This window comes from Pantherophis guttatus, chromosome 2 (assembly GCF_059756535.1).
Source record: "Pantherophis guttatus breed Tessera chromosome 2, ASM5975653v1, whole genome shotgun sequence".
Classification (NCBI taxonomy): domain Eukaryota; kingdom Metazoa; phylum Chordata; class Lepidosauria; order Squamata; family Colubridae; genus Pantherophis; species Pantherophis guttatus.
In genome coordinates, this window is record NC_142064.1 from 291,931,450 (window position 1) to 291,953,725 (window position 22,276).

Sequence of the window (22,276 nt, forward strand, 5' to 3'; positions counted from 1 at the left end):
CCACCCAGAGCCCAGCCAAGACCCCCCCATCCCCCCTTCTCTTCCGGCCCAAGCCCAGAATTCAGGGAGGTCCCCCGTCTGAGCAGTGGCTCTTCCTCCGTCCCCCCCCCCAATTCTCAGCCAAAGACCCTCAAGGCATTTTTTCCTCCCTGGAAATTTTGAGGGTGTTTTTGTCCTTAATTCCCTCCAACTTTTGTAGGTGTGTTCATACAAAACGTCTTTTGAAGAGAAATATCGTTTCCAAATAAATGCAGCTTTTCCCTCCTTTCCAAATCTCTGCCGTGATTTGAAATAAACTTTTAAGCTCCATAAATCTCAGAAACATTTTATATTATGAAGGACCAGATTCTCCATTCCTCCCGTTTGTTCTTTGCCAGGGAACTCAACGTTTTGCCTGCAGGGATCCTGAGAGAAAAGGGGATTTTAGGGGGAAAGGAATCAGTCCTGGGACTCCCAAGTCCTAAGAATCCAGATTCTGAGATGAATTTAGTTCTTCTGGAGGGGAGTTGGAGGAAACATTTTCCCAAAAGAAGGAGAAGAAAATCCATATCCACGGATATGACGTGTCAGAGGATCTGAGTGGCTTTTCTTCCTTGGAAAAGATTTCAGGATTATTTAGGAAGGATGAATGGAGGGACAGTATATTAAACCGAAGAATAAATTTATAATTTATAGAATAACTTGGAATGTTAATAGAAATCCTGAGGACTTCAGGGATCCTATTTCCTCCACTATAGGATTACAGCCTTTTCACCATCACAGTCAGGAAATCTCTCTCCCCCCCAAACTATCCCAAAAGGAGACCTTCTGTTTCTTCTACTCCTCTTTTACTACATCCATAGAAAAACTTTTTTCTAGTCTTTGGAGGAGATTCAGGTTCCTGTGAGTTACGCAAAGGCGGCTTAGAGAGATCCTGAATTCCGGATCCTGTTTCAAGAGCTTTGGGGGTCCAGAGGTGGCCTGGGTCCTTTCCAGGGATGGGGGGGCTGGAGGGGTCAAACTCCCCCCTGGCCCAGCACCAGCCTCAGCAGCCCAGAGCCAGGTGCCCCCCAGCATCTGCCCCACAGTTGTGTATCTGACACAGCCACTCACACACAGTCAGCCCCAGATCCAGGCAGCCTCTGTGGGGCCTCCCTCCCTCCCCTGACCCAGGCAGAACCTCTGGGCCCCTTTCATGCTTCCAACCCCCCAAATATTGTGCTCTTCTCCAAGTTCCCTCTGCCATCCCCAGCTACACACACACACACAAATACACACACACACACACACACACACACACACACACACACACACACACACACCCAGAGCAGCCCTTCCTTCTCCAGCCCCCAAGAGCTGCAGAGGCGCTTGGGCTTCGCTTCCCCAGCCTGAAGCTCTGGGCTCCTCCGAAGCGGAACTGAGGAACCGGCCAGGATCCAGCAGGCAACAAGCCTCCATTCTCCCTCAGGGACTCCCCTCCTCCTCCTCCTCCGCCCCACGGCTGAGTCTGCAGGTGGGGCAGCCACAAGGTCCTCTGCCCCATTGGAGGCGGCTGAAGGGGCCCTTCCCCACCACCTCATTATAGCTCTCTGGTCCTTTTCTCCTTCAGTTAAAGCCCATTGAAGGAAGGAGTCCCTGACTTATGACGGCTCATTTAGTGACCTTTCGAAGTTACAATGGCAGTGAGAAAAGTGACTTTTTCCCTAAATATTTTTAAAATATTTTTTATTTTTGAAGATACACTATCTCCTTGTAGAGCCTCCACAGCTTCTGCCGGCCACAGCCTCCCTAGTTCTCTCCTGGGTCCTCTCTGATGAACCTTAAAGGCTTCTCTGCTGACCGGAGCCTCCCAGAGAGAGGATCGGAGGGGCCAGGAGGGGCAGCCTTCAAGGCTCCCTGGGGGTTGGAGAAGGCCCCGTCCAGGGTCTCCCCTCCCCTGGTGGCAAAGGCCCCGTATGGGGGGAAAGGAGGGGGGGCTGCTTCCAAGGCGGCCTCTGGTCTGCTGGGTTTCCCAGGAGCCTCTTTCCTCTTCCACCAGGCCCAGAACCTGCCTCCCAGGTGAGGCCAGGGGAGTCCAAGCCCCCCATGACTCTTGCGGGGAGCTTCCTCCGGGCCTCGGCTAATTCACAGAAACTTCCATCTCTTTCCTCTGGTTGGTTGGGAGGCTCCGAATATTCCCCCATCCCTCTTTCCCCCCTTTTCTCCCCTTTTATCTCAACCCAAATGCATTGAAGGAGGTTTTCCTCTTTCTTCTGTTGAGTTCAGTTGGTTATTTCTTATACAGTATATAGAGGCTCAGTCGGAGGGCTGTCTAGGGGCATCTAGAGGTGATGGGGAGAAGGGAGGGGTCTTCCACTCAGGGTTGCCCCATTGAACTCCCCTCCTTTTTCCCACCGAGCAGGTCTTCCCCTCCGTGGCAATGTCTTCTGCACCAGGAACGGCTTCAGATGGATTCCTTGGAGGTCATCTAGTCCAACCTCCTGCTCAGGCCTACACCATTTATACCATCGAGCAGGAGACTCTATACCATTGGAATCTGAGCCCCAAAGAGGGAGGGAGCCATTGGGTGCCAAAATGGGGCAGGACCCTCCAGTTGTGGAGGAGGGAAATGGCTGAAATGGCTGGATGAATGTAGGGGAGTCTCGGGTGCCCCCCAATGGCTCCCCAGAAATGCTCAGGGAGGACGGTGCCTTCTGCCATTCTGCTCCTCCAAAGTGGGCTTGAGGGGAAGCAGAGCAAGGGGGCCTCTGAGCAGAAAGGGGGGTCCTGCCCCTTCGCCTCCCTGGATCTGCCCACCCTCCTCCTGAACCAGTTCTGGCTTCGGACCAAAAGTAGCCTGGATGGTGGATCCAGAGGCAGCGGAGGGAGGAGCCTCCTGCGGGGGCAGCAAAAAGGAAGAGGAGGAAGAGGAAGGGAGGATTCCAGGGTTTTCTTACATCTGAAGTTTATTCTTTTATACCAAAGCGAAGGGAAGGGAAGTGAGTGGGAGGGAGAATAATGTAGATGAAGCTGCTGTGGGTTCAAAGCCAGGAGAGTTGAGGGGTCTGAAGTGACAGGTCCACCTAGCATCCCTGGGGACAGTCTAGATGGTCTCCACCCCTCCCTCAGAAGAAAGAGAGGCCCTGAAAGGAAGCTGGTGTGTATATGTGTGTCTCAGCAGGAGAAGGTCCAGGCTGCCATTCTCCTCCTCCCCCCAAACTGCCACCTTCAGCCTCCGTTTCTCACAGGTTGCAAACAGGACAAAGAGTCTTCAGCTGTTAAATAAAAAATATGCTTTTGCATCAGAGAGCAGGATTAATTCATGAGTGCTGTAGAAAAAGAGATGGGGAAGAAAATCAGAATATAAAGAGACTTTTACTGTAAATAACATATTCTTCTTCCCTTTCATCCCCCACCCCCAAGGCAGACCCACACTGCAGGGGGGTGGTTGACAGGCAGGGACACATAGAGGGAGAATCCACCCATTTCAGGGAGGAAAAGGCTGGGATGCTTCATAGGAAGAAAGAAGACGGGGCTACGATGGGGGTGGCAGCAAAGGAGGTAGAGAACGAGCGAACGCAATGACAGAAGAATACCTGAGATGCTAAGTTCATTATCAGCAATTTAGCTGGGCAGATCTCCTGCCATTTGCTGAAGTGGCCTACAATACCGCAGTGCATAGTAGCATGGGGTGAAATGTAAAATTTGTTACTACCGGTTCTGTGGGCATGGCTTGGTGGTGGTGGGGGTTAATGTGACTGGGTGGGCGTGGCCTAACAGAATGGGTGGGTTGCTTACAAAATGCATGGGGGAATTTAAACCCGGGGTGCTCCCTCCCCAAGGGAGGAATGGCCCCCTCCTTCCCTTCCCTTTTGCAATTTCCCAAAACTTGGAAAAATTCTGGGCAAGATTTTAGCGTTTCTGTGTACTTTTGTTTTTGATTGCAATACATTTTCAGATCTCTGTAAGGAAACGTTGCTCAAAATCCAAAAAAACTGCTCTTATCCACAACCAGGAGATTTTGTTCAGGCAAGGTTTTTTTTTAAAAAAGGAACAATTAAGGAATTTTTAAAAGCCACCTATAACTCTTAGGAGGGGTTGAGATGAGGGGGAAGAGGAGAAACTCACCTGCAGGAGGTTGGATGGGAGTTGCTGGAAGGAGAAAAAGACCCAATCAGGACCCTTCGTGGGCTGGAGGACTCAACGGGACCCCTCCCCATTGATAGCCCATAATAGGTTGCAGGATCTTCATTTATAGCCCCTCAAACAAGAGAAGCTTGATGAGAGGCCTCCCCTAGAGGGTCCCCTCCCCACAACCTCCCCTCCAGCCCCCCAGACTCACCTTTCTTGCTCTTCAGGTAGGAGAAGAGCCCCACAGCCAGGAAGGCCACTCCTATCACGGCCCCCATGATCCCCGTCCAGAGTTTGCTCCTGGCAGAGCTGGAGGAATGGGGTTCTGGGGAAGGAGAAGGAGCCTCACCTGAGCAGGAGGATCAGGCCCACCTTCCCCCAGGAGGGTCCATTCCAGCTCTCCCCATGGGGTGGGTCTCTCCCCCTTCTCAGGGCAGGATGGGGTCCACAGACCAGGAGGGGAGGGAGGGGCTTACCCCACTGGACGGTGATGGGGGCCTCCAGGCTGGCATGCCCCACCTTGCAAGTGTAGACATCCCCCCGTTGGGGCTGGGTCTCCAGCATCACCTGGAGCTGGTAGGTCCAGTCTCCGTTCTGGAGCTCCTCCCCAAAGGCCACGCCCTCCTCCTCCAGCCGCCCGTTCTTCAGCCACTGGACCTCGATCTCCACGGGGTAAAAGCCGGTCGCGGTGCAGAGGAGGATGGTGTTGGGGGAAGAGGGGCCCATCTTGGTGGGGGAGATGGAGACGGTGGGCTTGGCTGGAGGGAAGGAGGGGAAGGAGGCACATGAGAGACACAACAGGAAAGAAACGATGCAGAAGACGGGAAGGAAAGACGCAGCACGAGTCGGATGATTCTTGGTATCTCGTTGAAAATGAAACCAGATTTTTAATTAGGTGCAATACCACAACATTTGTTTGTTTGTTGTTTGCTTAGTAAATTTAGTTATTTATTAAATTTATTTGTCAAAGTTGCCACAACTAACCCAAAGTCTTACAGACACTCTCCTAGCCGTGACTGCCACCTGCTCTCCGGGAGTCCAGGAGAATCTCCAGAATTGCCAACTGGGTCTCTGGGACAATGCAGCTCCACCCAGAAGGAAGTTGGTTAAAGTCCCCCATCTTGGGGCTCCCAACACCCAAAGCCCTTTGGCCTTTCCAGGGTTCAGCCGAAGCCCCTAATCCCCCACTCAGCCCCTCCCCCCACAGCCTCCAGGACCCTCGAGGGGGCAGCCTCAGCATCTCCTGGGTCCCCAGAGGTGGAGATGAAACCTTATCACATCAGCAGACGGAGGAGACCTCCAGCCCTGGTGACGGATGGCCTCACCCAGCGGCTTCATGCGGAGGTTATAGAGGAGAGGAGAGAGGACGGAGCCAAATGTCTCTGGGCAGCCCTGAAGGTGATCAAGCAAGCTTGCCAAGAGAAAAAAAGAAAGAGAAAGAGAAAGAGGAGAGAGGAGAGGAGAGGAGAGGAGAGGAGAGGAGAGGAGAGGAGAGGAGAGAAGAGAAGAGAAGAGAAGAGGAGAGGAGAGGAGAGGAGAGGAGAGGAGAGGAGAGGAGAGGAAATCTTTGTCCCAATTTTCTTCGGTGTTTCAATCACTTTTCAAAAAGTTTTATTTGGAGAGAGAAAATTTCTCCTTCCACTTTTTCTTTTCTCCCTTTAGGATCCACAAGATACACAAAAAAATCAGCAGAAGATTTCAGGGGAAAAAGTGCAAAATGTGATGTGGCTTCAAAACCCCCCAATTTTAGGCAGCCTCAATAGAAAGAGGCATTTTGAAGGAAAGGCCAAAGGAGCCAATGGGGGGGGGGCAGCCCTTTGCTCCCCATAACTGCCAGAATCCCCTGAAGGAAAAGTTTCTCCCCCACTGAAGATGACAGACCCTGAATCCCCCCTTCAGAGCAGGAAGGGCAGAAGAGTTCTGGGGGATCTCATGATCTCTCTCAAGGATCCTTCCTGGGGGGGATTCAGAGGGAGACCCACCCCAGACCAGGCTCTGCCTGCACCCAGCCGTCCTCCTTCCCAGCCGCAGGAACCGGCCATTCCTGGGGAAGGAGGTGGGGAGGGGTCCCTCTGACTCCCAGAGGGAAGCTTCTGCCCTGGATGAGGGGGGCAGGGAGTGGGGAAGGGATCCAGAGGGGATCTGGGATCTTGATCTCCTCCTTCAGCAAATGCTCCAACTGGCACAACTCTTGGATGGATTAATGGGGGGGGTTCAGTCTGGATGAGACCCCCAAGAGAGTTGACAATAGATCCATTCCAGCCCAGAGTCCTTTGCTAACCATTTTTTTTATTTCTGTTGAGGGATTTTCTTATTAACAGTAAATTCTATAATGCTTAAGAAGAACCCATTTTTAAATGATTATTTGTAATTCCAACCTGGGATCTGGTCAGGTTTCCACGCAGACAAATAGCAGCATTTCAGGTGTGAGTTGTTTTTATTTTCCAGGAAAATCCCATTTGCCTCTTGGGACATTAAAGGCCTTTGTGGAATTGCTAAAAGAAGGCAGAGGCTTTACAAACTGAAAATGGCCTTTTTTAAAAAAACAGGAAATGCAAATTTGGATGAGAAAAAGACTTTTAGCAAGAAAATGGAAGGATCAGATTTTAAAGCTGCAATTTGATATTTTTAGATTTTTATTTTTATAGCCCATCCCAAACCTCCTTATTTACAAGACTGCAGTGTGAAGATTTTGGGGTTCCAATTTGGCCAGATGGGAGTTGCTGGAGATTTTAATTGAATTGGAAAAAGGTATTTTTTTTCCTTTTAAATACCTACCAAGGGACACAACTTTCTCCCTCTGCTCATCCAGGAATCCAATTTAATAGACAAATAGAGACCTCTTGATTTAAAACAGCAGGAGGACAAAGTACATTTTATCTGCCCCACATCATGTCATTCAAGATTTCTTTTTGATATCAAGCTTGATGAAGGGGTGGGTTCTAAATTTTTTTACTACCGGTTCTGTGAGCGTGGCTTATTTTGTGGGTGTGGCTTGGAGGTCATGTGACTAGGTGGGCGTGGCTAGCTGGTCAGAGTCATTTCTGGAAGGTCCTCGCACTTACGACCTGACTCATTTGTTTGCTTTTAACACTGATCAGCTGTAGGGCGGCCCTTTGAAGCCCCGCGGCAAGAGTTTAAACAGTTTTTTTCCCTCTAGTCATCAGCTGGGACTCAGGAGGCAGCAATAGATTAGGGGTGGGACCAAATAAAAGGTAAGAATAACGTGGGGGGGAGGGCGAGGGGGGGAAGAACCGGTTCGGTGACGTCATATCGTGACCGCTACCGGCTCGGCCGAACAGGACTGAACTGGGAGGAACCCACCACTGGCTTGATGCCTAATGTAGTAAAATAGGACACAGATATAAATCAGTTTCTTGTAAAAATCAAATCCAGAAAGCACCCACAGGCAGACTGATTCAGCAGGATTCATTAAGTTCTTTATATACATATATATAATTTTGGGGAGGGAAGGTTGGGAGCCTCTCTTGGTGGCCGGAGAAAAGCTTTGGCCTCTCGGGGGAAGGAGACGCCCGGATCTCTCCGGAGAGAAAAGTCAGCTCGGAAGTCAAAGAAAAAGGAAGAGAAAATCCCCCCAAAATGACTCAAGAAACATCCTGTGATTTCAAGTCTCCTAAACTGGAGCCTGACCAACAATTGGCATTTATTTTATTTTATTTTATTTTATTTTATTTTATTTTATTTTATTTTATTTTATTTTATTATTTTATTTTATTTTATTTTATTTTATTTTATTTTATTTTATTATTTTATTTTTTATTTTATTTTATTATTTTATTTTATTTTATTATTTTATTTTATTTATTTTATTTTATTTTATTATTTATTATTTTATTTTAATTTATTATTAATTAATTAATTAGTTAGTTAGTTAGTTTGATTTATATGCCGCCCTTCTCTGGAGACTCAGGGCGGTTTACAATGCATTAAGCAATAGCCTTCATACTTTTGTATATACCTGCTTAGTTGGGCTTTCGGTCCCCCCCCAAGCGGTGTTCTTTTTTATACAAAGTCAATTTATTGCCCCCACAATCCGGGTCCTCATTTTACCTACCTCGAAAGGATGGAAGGCTGAGTCAAATACACGGGATTTAATAAATATTCCTGGTCTTTTAATAAAGAACAGGAACCCCTGGAGAATTATTGGCCTCTTGTCTGAAGTATTTTCATGGAAGTAAAAATAATACTTTTGATGAAGAAGAAATTATATGAATCACAATGAAATTCAGGATCACCATTTTGGATTTATAACAAAAATGCATTTTATTTATGTGGATGAAGCTTCTGAGCAGCTAAAGCAACAAACCATCCAGAGATTTTGGTCCTGTCCCTGAACCAGAGGAAGGAAGGAAGGAAGGAGGGGAGGGAGGAAAAGAGGAGGGGAGGATGGGCTTTGGAGTCTTTGGGCAGCTGATGAAGCTCCTTTCCCTGAAGGGAAAATCCCCCCAGAGACCCCCAGAAGGAGGGAGGAGGGAGGGAGGCCCTGAGAGGCCCACAAAAGAGACACACTCACAACACCAACACAATTGGCACTTGGGGCACTTTCGGAGGTTATCAAAAATCACTAGAGAAATGACTCAAGTGGTGAAATTTCTATGTGAAATATTATTGGAATGAGAATTATTTCAAGTACTGTGCCAGATGACAAGAATGTTGTGCTCTTTGTAGGGGAAAAATACACTTTAAATTTCATCCAGAAACAAATTAAACAGGTGAATATTATTATCTCCATAAAAATATCCTCTTTGGTAGTAAAAACATTTCCAAATGCATCTTATGTGGCAGCTGAAAATCCTCCCAGGTTTGCAGGGAAGAATTTAGAAGTGAAAGTGAGTTTTGCCTCCAGACTGAATATGTGGAGAGCAAAATCTCTGCAGGTTCCCCTAAAATATTGAATAATTTCCAGAAGGAGCAAATGCTCCAAGAGGCTTTTCTCTCTTAGGATCTGGAGTTTTCCTCTTATGGAAAAAAGATCTTATTGGATTCTATGGTGAGACGTTATTTTTGGAGAATCTCTGGAGTTAAACTTAACCAGTTCTTAAGTGATGATGCTTTCAAGACTTCTCTGATTTGAATATAGGAATATAATTTCCCTGGAAAGGCCGAATGGCAACAAGGGCAGCTAAAATCCTTGATTGGCCTCTGAAACCCCATCAGTGGATAGAAATAGAGAAGATTTTTATTAGAGAAAGAAATAAAAGGAGAAAAAGAAATGTAGGCAACATTGAAGGAAGCTGGAAGGGAGAAGGAAAGAATCGGAGGCTTCAGGGCTGAATGGAGGCCCAATTTCTTTCTTATGACCCCAAATTCAGTTTTAAGGCTTGTGGGTGTTTTTGGATTCTCCCCCCCAAATCAGGAGCCTCCCCAGGAAGGAAGACGGAAGCGATCAGGGTTCCTCTTATTGGGGGTTTTACATCTCAGTTTAAGCATTGAACCGTGATTACAAATTCTAGGCTGCTTCCGTTACTCATTTCTTTCTTCATTGGATTGAAAAGCTGCTGGGCTGGAAATGACTCTGAATGAAGAAAGACCAAAAAAAGAAGGAAATAAAAAAGGAAGAAAAAGAAGCAGAAGATCCATATTAAGGGGACAAGCAGGATTGAGCAGGAGAGAGAGAGAGAGGGACCCCCCCCAAAAAAACATATCTGGATGGATTTTCTTGTGGGGGGGGGGAATGGATCCAAGGGATCCCAGACAGGAGGAGAGTTTGGAGCCTGGGAAGAAGATTTTGTCCATCTGAGAGTGCAGAATAAATAAATAAATAAGGAGTAAAAGCTGCATCCGGGAGGATCGAAAGGAATGAAAGGAAAGGGGGGTCCTGGCCTCCCCCTCCCAGGGAAGAGCCCCCCCTCCCTCCCTCCCCCCAGGCTCACCTCTCCGGCCAACCACCCGCTCCTCCCTCTTGGCTGCCTCGAAGTTCAACAAGTGGTAGTTGCGGCGGCAGACGGAATCCACTCCGGCCTTCAGGTACTGCAGGTACTGCTCGTCTCTGTTCCACATGTCCACATCGGGCTTCCCCAGCGGAGTGACGGCCACGAACTTCCCGAGGTCGCTGTCGAAGTAGTCGGTCTCCTGCCGGTCGTAGAAGCTCCTGAACAGGAGCCGCACCCGCTGCGTCCCGTTGAGGAAGCGGCACTCGTACTTCTCCTGGTGCAGGAAATGGGCTGCGAGGGGGAGGAGGAGGAAGGCTGTCAGGAGGGACTCCAGGGCCCATCACTCACAGCCGTTGGTAGAGGAGGGGGCGGGGTGGGGGACCTTCCGAGAGAGACTGGAGGAAGATGCCCCCTGGAGGAGGGAAAGGGAACTCTCTCAGTCCCAGAGAGGAAGGGAGGCTTCCTGGGGGGGGGGGTCTGGAGGGGGGGAAGAAAGAGGGGGGAAGGACCTCCTCCAGCCTCCCAGGGTGGAAAAAAGCAGGCAGAAGCTCAACTGGTCTCTGCAGGGAATGTTGGATCTAAAGGGGCAGGAATTGGGGGAGGGGTGAGGGCTGGAGGAAAATTGACGTCCATACCCCCCACTCTCTCTTCCTTTCGGAGGGGATCTGGGGAGGGGCCCAACGAGGACATCTAGACTGACTCTCTCGGGGTCTCCCAACCATTCGAACCCCCACTTTCCCTGGGTCCCCCCAGCTTCTCTTCTTCCCCCGAATCTTCAGCCCAACGCCCTCCCTTTGGAGGATTCTCGGGGATCAACCTTGTTTCCTCTCCCCCTCCCCCAAAAGACCCCCTGCAGTCCCCAGGGTCACGTCAAAGGGAGGGTCTCCAGCCCCCTTCACAAAAGGGAGCCAGTCTCCGAGGAGCAACTCAGACCCCCAACATCCTCCTCCCTCCCTTCCCCCTCCCCTCCAGGGGGATTATGGGGCTGGGGGGTTCTTGGTCTCCTCCCCAAATTCAGGGTCTCCCCCAGAAGGGCCCGAAGCCCCCCTCTTGCCTGACCTCCAAAGCCCCAAATCTGAGATTGAGAAGAAAAAGTGAAGTTTCTGAAGAAGCCCAAAGACTTTTGCTCAAATGCCTCTTTTCCCTTCTGGGGATTCAGGGCTGAAAATGCCTCAGTTTCCCTCTTTCGCTTTTCCTCCCTTCCTCTTTCCCTGCAGCCCCCTCCCACCCAGGCACAGGAAAGGCCGCGACCCCCACCTGGCTACATGGGGGAAGGGTTAGGATTAGGGTCCCTCTCCGTCCTCCTGGGGGGGGAATGTGGGGAGGAAGGGGGAGGAGACCACGCAGAGATGGAGGCTGGTGGAGGCTCTGGGGACCCATCGGCTTTCTTCCCCCTTCCCAGCCCCCTCCTCCCCCGCCCAGCCCCCTCCTTACCGGGGGTCTCCTCCCCCCCTTCGCTCCCGGGGATCCGGGCCAGCGCCCCCAGCAGCAGCATCAGGGGGAGCCCAGCCAAAGCCATGGAGGCTCCCCACAAGCGCCCCAAAGGGGGGAGAAAGACGCTCCCAGCCCCAGAGGAGGAATCGGAGGGTCTGGAGGGGGGGAGGAGGTTTCCTCGGACTTCGGAAGAGGGAGAGTCCAGAAAGAGCAGGAGGACCAATGGGAATCCTCCCTTCTGCAGCGTCATCGGTCTCCGGGCAGAGCCTCCCTTGACTTCGCCCGATGCAGGAGAGAGTTCTGCGCAGAGAGAGAAGCGGAGAAAGTGGGGGAGGGGGATCCCTTCAGTCTTGGGGGGCTGCAATCTGGGGGGTCTTTCATGCCAGCTCCGGAGGAGAATCTCCTCTTCCTTTTGCCCCCCCAGCCCCCCCCCCCGATTCTCCTCCACTCTCCCTTTCTCTGGGCACCTGGACTGGAGGGGTGGACTAGATGCTCTTTGAGTTCTCCCAGTGCCCAGAAGGAGCCTAAGCTGAATCAGCCGAGAGTCCACAAGGGAAAAAGTGGATCCAGAGCTCCAGGGGTCCTTCGGGGCTCAGAAGGGGAGGAGGGACCCCCAGCAGCTGCCCTGGATGACAAGGGGGGAGGGGCAGCCCCACAGCCAGCCAGGACTTGGGGGTCACACGCTCCCCCCAATCCGAAGGGAAGCCAGGAAAACCCTCAGCTGACAGTCCCGCAAGAAGAGGCGGAGGGGATCTGCAGGGATCCCTCCTAATCCAGCCGGATCCTCCCCCTTTACGAGGGAATCTCCGTAGGGATCTCTTGGCTTTACAAGAGAAAAGGGCGTTTCCCTTCCTTGAAACACGCGTCTCCCTTGCTCAGAACGTCTGGACGGACCGGATCCTTCAGGTTTCCCGCCCCTGAACCCCGATTGTGCAGGAATCTCCCTCTTCCTCTCTGTGGGTCGGGATCCCCCTTTTCCTTGCAAAGCAGCCCCGGATGAAGATCCTGGAATGAAGTTTGGCTGTTTCTCCTCCGCTTCCCGCTCCTTTCCTCGGAGAACGTCCACATCTTCTCCCATAATGCACCACAATCTCTACTTTCAGCAGAGAAATATATACAGTGACATTGTGGAAGAAATTTTGCCATCTGATTGTGCAGATCCTGATGAGATTTGCCTATTTTGGCTGTGGGACAGGAAGGCCCCTAAAACAAAAGGCTCCGTTTTATGATGTTCCATGAAGATTATAAGGGCATCAAATGGAAAATAAAAGTCTTAGGGAAATGGGGAAGGGAAAGGAAGGCGAAGGAGAAGTGGGGGATAAAGGGCAAAAGGAAAAAAGAGAGGAAAAAAACTTCTTCCCAGCACAATAAAATAGAAAGTGAAATTGTACCCTCGGTTTTTATTTCTTTTCTAAGTAAATATTAACCATTTCTATAACAACAACTTAACTTAATCAGTAAATCCAAAACTCCAGATTTCATTCTTTTCCTGCCTCAAGCACAAAGTCCAGAAGTGGCTTCCAGGTAGAAAACCAGCTGGAAATCTCTTCTTTCCTCTGCTCAAAAAGTTTATTTTGCCATTTCTGCCACATTTTTCATTCCATCACTTTGTCCATCCTGGGGATGGAGGTTTGTTTCCATTTTTGCATATAAGGAATTCTTGCTGCAGTCAGCATGTGCAGTAATAAAGTCATAAATTTATATTTCACGTTCCTTGTCCAGGAATCCCGAAAGGAAAACTTCTGGTTTTCAACAGACTCAGAGAGATAAATCACATTTACACCCCATTCGAAAAAGACAATAATAAAGCTCTGAAGGGAAGAAAAAGACCCACCTCCCCTCCAACAGCCAACAGATATACAGGATCCATAAATCTCACAAACATTTTATATTATGAATGAGCCGGATTCTCCATTCTGGCCGTTTGTTCTTTTTTTCTAGTCTTTGGGGGAGATTCGGGTTCCTGTGAGTTACGCAAAGGCGGCTTAGAGAGATCCTGAATTCCGGATCCTGTTTCAAGAGCTTTGGGGGTCCAGAGGTGGCCTGGGTCCTTTCCAGGGATGGGGGGGCTGGAGGGGTCAAACTCCCCCCTGGCCCAGCACCAGCCTCAGCAGCCCAGAGCCAGGTCCCCCCCAGCATCTGCCCCACAGTTGTGTATCTGGACACAGCCACTCGCACACAGTCAGCCCCAGATCCAGGCAGCCTCTGTGGGGCCTCCACCCCTCACCTGACCCAGGCAGAACCTCTGGGCCCCTTTCATGCTCCCACCCCCCAAATATTGTGCTCTTCCCCGAGTTCCCTCTGACATCCCCGGCTACACACACACACACACACACACACACACACACACACACACAGAGAGCAGCCCTTCCTTCTCCAGCCCCCAAGAGCTGCAGAGGCGCTTGGGCTTCGCTTCCCCAGCCTGAAGCTTTGGGCTCCTCCGAAGCGGAACTGAGGACCTGGCCAGGATCCAGCAGGCAACAAGCCTCCATTCTCCCACAGGGACTCCCCTCCTCCTCCTCCTCCTCCGCCCCATGGCTGCGTCTGCAGGTGGGGCAGCCACAAGGTCCTCTGCCCCATTGGAAGCGGCTGAAGGGGCCCTTCCCCACAACCTCATTATAGCTCTCTAGTCCTTTTCTCCCTCAGTTGAAGCCCATTGAAGAAAGGAGTCATTGACTTACAACAGTTCATTTAGTGACCGTTTGACTTTGGGGTTGGGTGGCTTCCAATGCACCCCCAAAGCTCTTTCCTTCTTTCCCCCCTTTTATATCAGCCCAAATGCATGGAAGGAGGTTTTCGTCTTTCTTCTGTTGAGTTTCTAGAGCAGTTTGGTTATTTCTTACCTATCCTGCAATTTCACCTCCTCTTTTTTTAGGTCTGTTTCTTATTTATTTATTTATTTCATAAAACACAAAGAAAGACAGAAATAGGAAATTAGGGGAAGGAGAAAGAGATGGGAAAAGAAAGTCTGAGGTTCAGGGGAAAAAAGGCTTTGACTTCCGGCTCTTTTTAGCACAGTACAAGATTAAAAGACAAACATTCCCGCCTCAACTTTTTGCTTTTACACATGAATATGTCAGCAGCTATTTCTAGAAGGACAAATTTATCTAATGGACAAAAGCAAAGTCATTTTAGGTCCGTTTCCTTTGAACACTTTAAATGTGAAGATATTCAATTGAAGAGCTGGAGAAGGAAAGTCTAGAAAGGTCCAGAACACCCTCTTGTGGCTGAGGGGGGGGGCTCCCGCCTGAGGGGATCTGCGCTCTGATTGGTTGCTGCGGATGAAAAGGGGGCGTGTCCCTTTTTCCCGCCTTTTTCTTCTAGGCGCCGTTTGAGATTTACCTCAGGATGTCCCTGAATGTCTTCTGTGCTGTGAATTATCTTTAGGGTCCCTGAAAGTAGAGGCGCCTGTAAATTAACATGCGTTCATGTCAGAAGGCTACTCAGGAGAGATCGGGACCGGGGTGCTTATTTGCCGAATCGATTTTTCGGAAGGAAAAGAGCGAGGGGGGGTGGAGGGAGGGAGAGAGAGATATTCAGATTCTACAGGTATCAGTTTTAGTTTAGCCTGAAAAGATTTCAGGATTTCATGCCTCCGTCTGCCCGTCTCTCGGTGAGGAAGCTTCCTGGCCGCTCGCTTCGAAGTAGCTGAGCCGTTTCCTTGGAAGGGAAACAGGCGCCCCCGGGGCTCGTGATTGGCGGCCTCCGCATGGACCTTTCGGCTGTCTTTCCTCAGAGCCCCGAGGCATAGCAGCCTCCCGCACCTCCTTCTCTGCCTCCCAGTTGCCCGCCCTAACCCTAACCCTAACCCACACCGAAGTTTGGGAAGCAGTTTGGGGAAAGTTTGGGGCAGGAAAGCAAGCCACCGCTGTAGCTGTACACCCGGTAGTTGTGCCCTCAGAAATAATCCACAGCCGCCTTCATTTATTTATTTATTTATTTGTTTAAATTTCTATACCGCCCTTCTCCAATGTAGGACTCAGGGCAGTGAACAGCCAAAGTAAAAACAAGACATACATACAAACATACAAAATCTAAAAAACTGTTTAAAATAATTAAATAATTTTGGCCGTAATTAAAACATTCCAATTTAAAATCCATTTAAAATTTGACTCAAGCCAGCCCAGCTAGTTGGAATAAATGGGTTTTCAGGGCCCGACGAAAAATCCGGAGGTCTGTTATTGTACGTAGCTCTGGGGGGAGGTTGTTCCAGAGGGCGGGCGCCGCCACAGAGAAGGCTCTCCCCCTGGGGGTCGCCAGCCGACATTGTCTGGCGGACGGCACCCTGAGGAGGCCCACTCTGTGGGAGTGTACTGGCCGGTGGGAGGCTATTGGTGGCAGAAGGCGGTCTCGTAAGTACCCCGGCCCTAAGCCATGGAGCGCTTTAAAGGTGGTCACCAACACCTTGAAGCGCACCCGGAAGACCACCGGGAGCCAGTGCAGCTCGCGCAGGAGAGGTGTCACGTGGGAGCGCCTCGTCGCCCCCAAAATCCCCCGCGCGGCCGCATTCTGGACCAGCTGGAGCCTCCGGGTGCACCCCAGGGGGAGCCCCATGTAGAGAGCATTGCAGTAGTCCAGGCGGGAAGTGACGAGTGCCTGAGTGACTGTGCGTAGGGAGTCCCGATCTAGAAAGGGGCGCAACTGGCGTATCAGGCGAACCTGATAAAAAGCCCCCCTGGCCACGGCCGCCAAATGATCTTCTAACGACAGCCGTGCGTCCAGGAGGACGCCCAAGTTACGAGCCCTCTCCGTGGGGGCGAGTGATTCGCCTCCAATAGCCAGCGATGGCGTCAGCTGGCTATATCGGGACGCCGGAAGCCACAGCCACTCGGTCTTGGAGGGGTTGAGTTGGAGCCTGTTTCTCCCCATCCAGGCCCGCACGGCCTCCAGGCACTGGGACATCACTTTAAGGGCATCATTGGGGTGGCCTGGGGTGGAGATGTACAGCTGGGTGTCATCAGCGTACTGATGGAACTCCACCCCGAAGCCACGGATGATCTCACCCAGCGGCTTTACATAAATGTTGAACAGAAGGGGCGAGAGGACCGACCCTTGTGGCACCCCACAAGCAAGGTGCCTCGGGGTCGACCGCTGCCCCCCTGTCAACACAGATTGCGACCGGTCAGAGAGGTAGGAGGAGAACCACCGCAAAACGGTGCCTCCCACCCCCAACCCCGCCAACCGGTGCAACATGATACCATGGTCGATGGTATCAAAAGCCGCTGAGAGGTCTAACAGGACCAGGATAGAGGAGCAACCCCTATCCCGGGCCCTCCAGAGATCATCCACCAATGCGACCAATGCCGTTTCCGTGCTGTGCCCAGGCCGGAAGCCGGACTGGAGCGGGTCTAGATAGACAGCTTCATCCAGGTACCGGGGAAGCTGTTGCGCCACCACACTCTCAACAACCTTCGCAATGAAGCGAAGGTTGGAGACTGGACGATAGTTAGCCAAAACAGCCGGATCCAGAGAAGGCTTCTTGAGGAGGGGCCTCACCACCGCTTCTTTCAAAGCGGCCGGCAGGACCCCCTCACTCAAAGAAGCGTTAACAATCTTCTGGAGCCAGCCTCGTGTCACCTCCCGGGAAGCCAGTACCAACCAGGAGGGACACGGGTCCAATAAACATGTGGTCGCGTTCAGCCGTCCCAGGACCCTGTCCATGTCCTCGGGAGCCACAGGATCAAACTCCCCCCAGATAACACTCTCAAGACCTGCCTCAGTCATCCCGTCTGGACATACCCAGTCAGAGGCCAGCCCTTCCCGAATCTGAGCGATTTTGTCATACAGATACTGCACAAAATCCTCAGCTCGACCCTGCAAGGGGTCATCCCGCACTTCCAGATGGAGGAGGGAGTGGGTCACCCTAAACAGGGCGGCCGGGCGATTATCTGATGACGCGATAAGAGCGGCAAAATAGCTAGTTTTCGCCGCTTTTATCGCCACTAGGTAGGTCTTAATATGAGACCTCACCAGTGTTCGGTCAGGTTCGGAGCGGCTGGTCCTCCAACTACTCTCCAGGCGTCTTTTCCGGCGCTTCATCTCCCTAAGCTCCTCGGAGAACCAAGGAGCTAGGTGAGTTCGGTGCCGGGTCAGAGGCCGCAAAGGCACGACTCGGTCCAAGGCCCCGGCAGCCACACTATCCCAGGCGGCCACCAGGTCTTCAGCCGAGTCATGAGCCAGAATCTCAGGAAATGGCCCAAGCTCCATCTGGAACCTATCAGGGTCCATCAGGCGCCTGGGGCGGAACCACCTGGTCGGTCCCGCCTCCCTGCGGCAGGGTGCAGCGGTTAGAAAGTCCAGTCGAAGGAGCGAGTGGTCAGACCATGACAAGGGTTCGATGGCTATATCCCCTATATCAAGGCCACTCAACCACTGACCAGAGACAAAAACTAGGTCCAGAGTGTGTCCTCCTGTGTGAGTGGGGTCATGAATTAACTGAGTAAGGTCCATGGCCGTCATGGAAGCCATGAACTCTCGAGCCACCTCAGACGTTTCACCGATAGATGGCAGGTTGAAATCCCCCATGATGGCAATTCTGGGGGTGCCCACCGCCACCTCGGCTATAACGTTAAGGAGCTCGGGCAGGGCCGTTGCCACGTGGCAGGGAGCCAGGTACGTGACCAACAGGCCCATCTGTACTCCACGACCCCACTTCACAAAGAGGGACTCACATCCGGCTATCTGTGGAACAGTGGTCTCCCTTGGATCCAGACCTTCCTTTATAATAACCGCCACCCCCCCGCCCTTGCCCTGAGCCCTCGGCTGATGAAATGCACGGAAGCCTGGTGGGCATATATCCACGAGGGGGACTCCCCCCTCCTGGCCCAACCAGGTCTCCGTAATACCCGCCAGGTCCGCCTCCCCCTCCTGAATAAGATCGTGAATGAGGGGGGCTTTATTAACAACGGACCTGGCGTTGCACAACATCAGCCGGAGGCTCTGGCCCTGAGAATCTGGACAACCTGGGGAACAAGAAAAGCATTGGGGGCCGGAATGCGCAATCGCTCTAAGATAGCGAGTGCGCATTCCCCGCACATGATGTGGTCCCCAGCTTCCGCCATATCTGCCCCTCCCACTCACTGTGCTGATGGAACAGCCCTCTTCAAATCGAACTCCAACCCCCTCCCCGACCTCCGGTTCTACGTCCCTAATGTCGCAGCCCTTCGCTAAGGCTGGTCTTGAACCCGGTGGATTTCCCCCAGAACCCACCCTAATCCCCCCCGAACCCCTTAAAATTTTTGTTAAAAACTCACTAAAAAACCCACTTAAAAAACCCCTCAAACTCTTCTTAGCCGCATGCCATCTCTCGGGGCTCCAACGCCCGTCATCAAGATAGGCCCTCGATAACGAAGAGGGCCAGACCTGCGAGAGGGGGGAGTCTCGCAGGGCACGAAGGTCATTCACCGAGTACATCAAACATCAAAGGGAGGTGATAGTCCATGGCCAATAACCAGGGGCCAATTTGATGTTATCACAGTCAGAAGGAGTGAAATGCCAGGCTTCAATAGAGTTCCAATGGAGCATGTGAGACCTCAGTGCCCTCTCACGGCAATGGCGGGAGTAAAATGCTGTTTCGGTCCGGCAAAGGGTGACCCAGCCCTCCTCTCACGGGGGCTGGTCAACCACGATCGTCCAAAAAGCCGGAGATGAGACAGCAGCTATAGACCCACTCCACCAAGACTTGAATCCCCAGATGTAAACCTCCATTCAACGGAGGGGAAGAATGGGGTCAGGTCAGTCCACATAATCCAGACAGGCTCAGACAGCGGAGATCATAATCGTCATTACCTCCGGGGAGGTCAAGATGGCATCTAGACCCGGAGATGATTGTTCAGCAGGCATACACGGCATGGCATCACCACATTCAGGGGGATGGGGGTGAAAAAGGAGAGCAAAGGCAACAAATGCCATAGCGGGGAAAACCCCTCAGTCATAGTCCAGCTCTCCCCAACCCCTCCCGGATCTTCCTTGGGACCATGCTGCTTGCCTCGTCCAGCCTCGCCCAGCCTCCATAAATCCTCATGGAGGCCTCTGGGATGACCAAGGGGCCGGATAATGCCCCACGGTCGCCCAGGAGATCCAACAAAGCAAGCCAGCAACTGCCAACCTCTCCGACGCTCCCACGCTCCAAACTGTGGCAGCTTCTTCCTTGACCCGGCAGCCGCCATTTCCACGCCGCCAGCACCGCCGCCGCCGCCGCCAGCCTCCCCGCCCTCACCTCACCCCCCCCCTCCGCCCCTAATACATGTCCAGGGCAGATTGGGCTGGCGAGGATCCCGGCGGGGGTGCTGCACCGCCACCACCGCCGCGGCGCTGACGCCGTCATCCTGGCTCTGCTACCTTCGCCAGGAGAGTCTGCTGCCGCCCCTCCTCCTTCGGGCCGCTCTCGCCGTCCTACGGTCTCCGCGAGCCTCAAGGACACTCACAGAAGCCGGAGACCCCTCAACGGAGAGCCCCAACACTCCTCCAGCTGGGCCAGGGCTGCAACGATCGAAATTCAGCCCTCCAAAGGCCCCCTGGAGCCATAATCGCCCCCCAGGATCACCGGGATCACAGGCAAGTCGCCATCTTGCGCATGCGCAGAAGAGTATCGCTGTAGCTGTACACCCGGTAGTTGTGCCCTCAGAAATAATCCACAGCCGCCTTCATGATCTGCAGGTGCTGCTCATCCCTGTTCCAGGTGTCCACATCGGGTTGAGCCAACGGAGAGACACGACCTTCCCGAGGTCGCTGTCGAAGTAATAGATCTCCTACCGGTCGTAGAAGCGCCTGTCCAGGAACCTCACCCGCTGCGTCCCGTTGAGGAAGTGGCACTCGGCCTTCATCTGGGCCAGGAAATGGGCTGCGAGGGGGAGGAGGAGGAAGGCCGTCAGGAGGGACTCCAGGGCCCATCGTTCCCAGCCCCTGGGAGAGGAGGGGGGACCCACGTGGGAAGGGGGAGTTGCGGGAGTCCTTCCAAGATAGACTGGCGGAAGACGCCCCCTGGAGGAGGGAGGGGGAACTCTCAGTCCCAGAGAGGAAGGCAGAGGGGGAGGGGGGAACCTCCTCCATCCTCCCAGGGTGGGAAAAGGCAGGCAGAAGCTCAACCGGTCCAGCAATCCCATTCAGTCTCTGCAGGGAAGGTTGGATCTCAAGGGGCAGGAATGATTGGGGGGGGGCTGGAGAGAAAGTAGCTTCCATCCCCCCCACTCTCTCTTCCTTTGGGAGGGGATCTGGGGAGGGGCCACAATGAGGACATCTAGACTGACTCTCCTGCAAAAAGACCCTGCAGTGCAGCCCCCCAGAAGAGCCTCTCGAAGGGAGTGTCTCCCGCCCCCTCCTTCTCCCTCACTTCCCCCTCCCCTCCAGGGGGATTGGCTGGGGGTGTTCTGCGTCTCCTCCCCCAATTCAGAGGCTCCCCCAGAAGGGCCCGAAGCCCCCCTCTTGTCTGACCTTCAGAGCCCCAAATCTGAGATTCAGGAGAAAAACGGAAGTTTCTGAAGAAGCCAAAAAACTTTCGCTCAAATGCCTCTTTTCCCTTCTGGGGATTCAGGGCTCAAAATGCCTCAGTTTCCCTCTTTCGCTTTTCCTCCCCTTCCTCTTTCCATGCAGCCCCTTCCCACCCAGACACTGGGGGAGGGGTGAGAGAGGTGCGACCCCCCACCTCGGACTTCGGAATTGGGAGTGTCCAGAAAGAGCAGGAGAACCAATGGGAATTCTCCCTTCTGCATCATCATCGGTCTCTGGGCAGTCTCTGTTATTCAGGCCCCTTGGTCCTCTGCCCCATTGGAAGCGGCTGAAGGGGCCCTTCCCCAAAACCTCATTATAGTTCTCTAGTCCTTTCTCCCTCAGTTAAAGCCCATTGAAGAAAGGAGTCCTTGACTTATAACGGTTCATTTAGTGACCATTTGAAGTTACAATGGTGCTGAAAAAAGTGACTCTCCGCCTAATATTCCTTCTTTTTTAAATATTTTTTAATACTTTCATGTAAATACCTGTTTTTATTTTTGTTGTATGTGACACAGAGTCACTTGTTGTGAGATGGGCGGCTACATAAATGTGAGAGAGAAGATGAGAGAGAGAGATTTGATGGATGGATAACCTTATTATTTTGAATATAAGCAGAGACAGTAGAAGCTTATTCGTTCCCATCAGTGTCTTCTCCATTCGTTGCAGCCTCTTTAAATACCTTCCAATTTCTGCCCTTGAAGGAATCTCCTCGTAGAGCCTCCACAGCTTCTGCCGGCCACAGTCTCCCTAGTTCTCTCCTGGGTCCTCTCTGATGAACCTTAAAGGCTTCTCTGCTGACCGGAGCATCCTAGAGAGAGGATCGGAGGGGCCAGGAGGAGAGGGAGGGGGAGGGGCGGCCTCAAAGGCTCCCTGGGGGTTGGAGGAGGCCCCGTCCAGGGTCTCCCCTCCCCTGGTGGCAAAGGCCCCGTATGGGGGGAAAGGAGGGGGGGCTGCTTTCAAGGCGGCCTCTGGTCTGCTGGGTGTCCCAGGAGCCTCTTTCCTCTTCCACCAGGCCCAGAACCTGCCTCCCAGGTGAGGTTAAGGGAGTCCAAGCCCCCCATGACTCTTGGGGGGAGCTTCCTCCGGGCCTCAGCTAAGTAACAGAAACTTCCATCTCTTTCCTCTGGTTGGTTGGGAGGCTCCGAATATTCCCCCATCCCTCTTTTCTCCCCTTTTATCTCAACCCCAAATGCCTTCAAGGAGGTTTTTCTTTCTTCTGTTGCGTTTCTAGATCAGTTTGTTTATTTTTTATATACATAGTGCAACTCCACCTCCTCTTTTATTAGGTCTGTTTCTTTTGAACCCTTTAAATGTGAAGATATTAAATGGAAAAGCTGGAAGAGGAAAATGCACAATGGTCCAGAACACAC

The 22,276-nt window shown here is 52.2% G+C and overlaps 1 protein-coding gene across 1 annotated transcript in view; it reads right to left on the bottom strand.

The window, feature by feature from the left end:
- Positions 1 to 382: 382 nt before the first annotated feature.
- LOC148116172 (uncharacterized) overlaps positions 383 to 22,276 on the bottom strand; it is a 59,595-nt gene continuing 37,701 nt past the window's right edge. Inside the window, exons 5-7 of the mRNA XM_087885412.1 lie at positions 9,984 to 10,274; positions 4,566 to 4,847; positions 383 to 405 (exon numbers count right to left, since the gene is read on the bottom strand). Coding sequence (XP_087741538.1) covers positions 383 to 405; positions 4,566 to 4,847; positions 9,984 to 10,274 — 596 coding nt within the window. The remainder of the gene's footprint in view (positions 406 to 4,565; positions 4,848 to 9,983; positions 10,275 to 22,276) is intronic.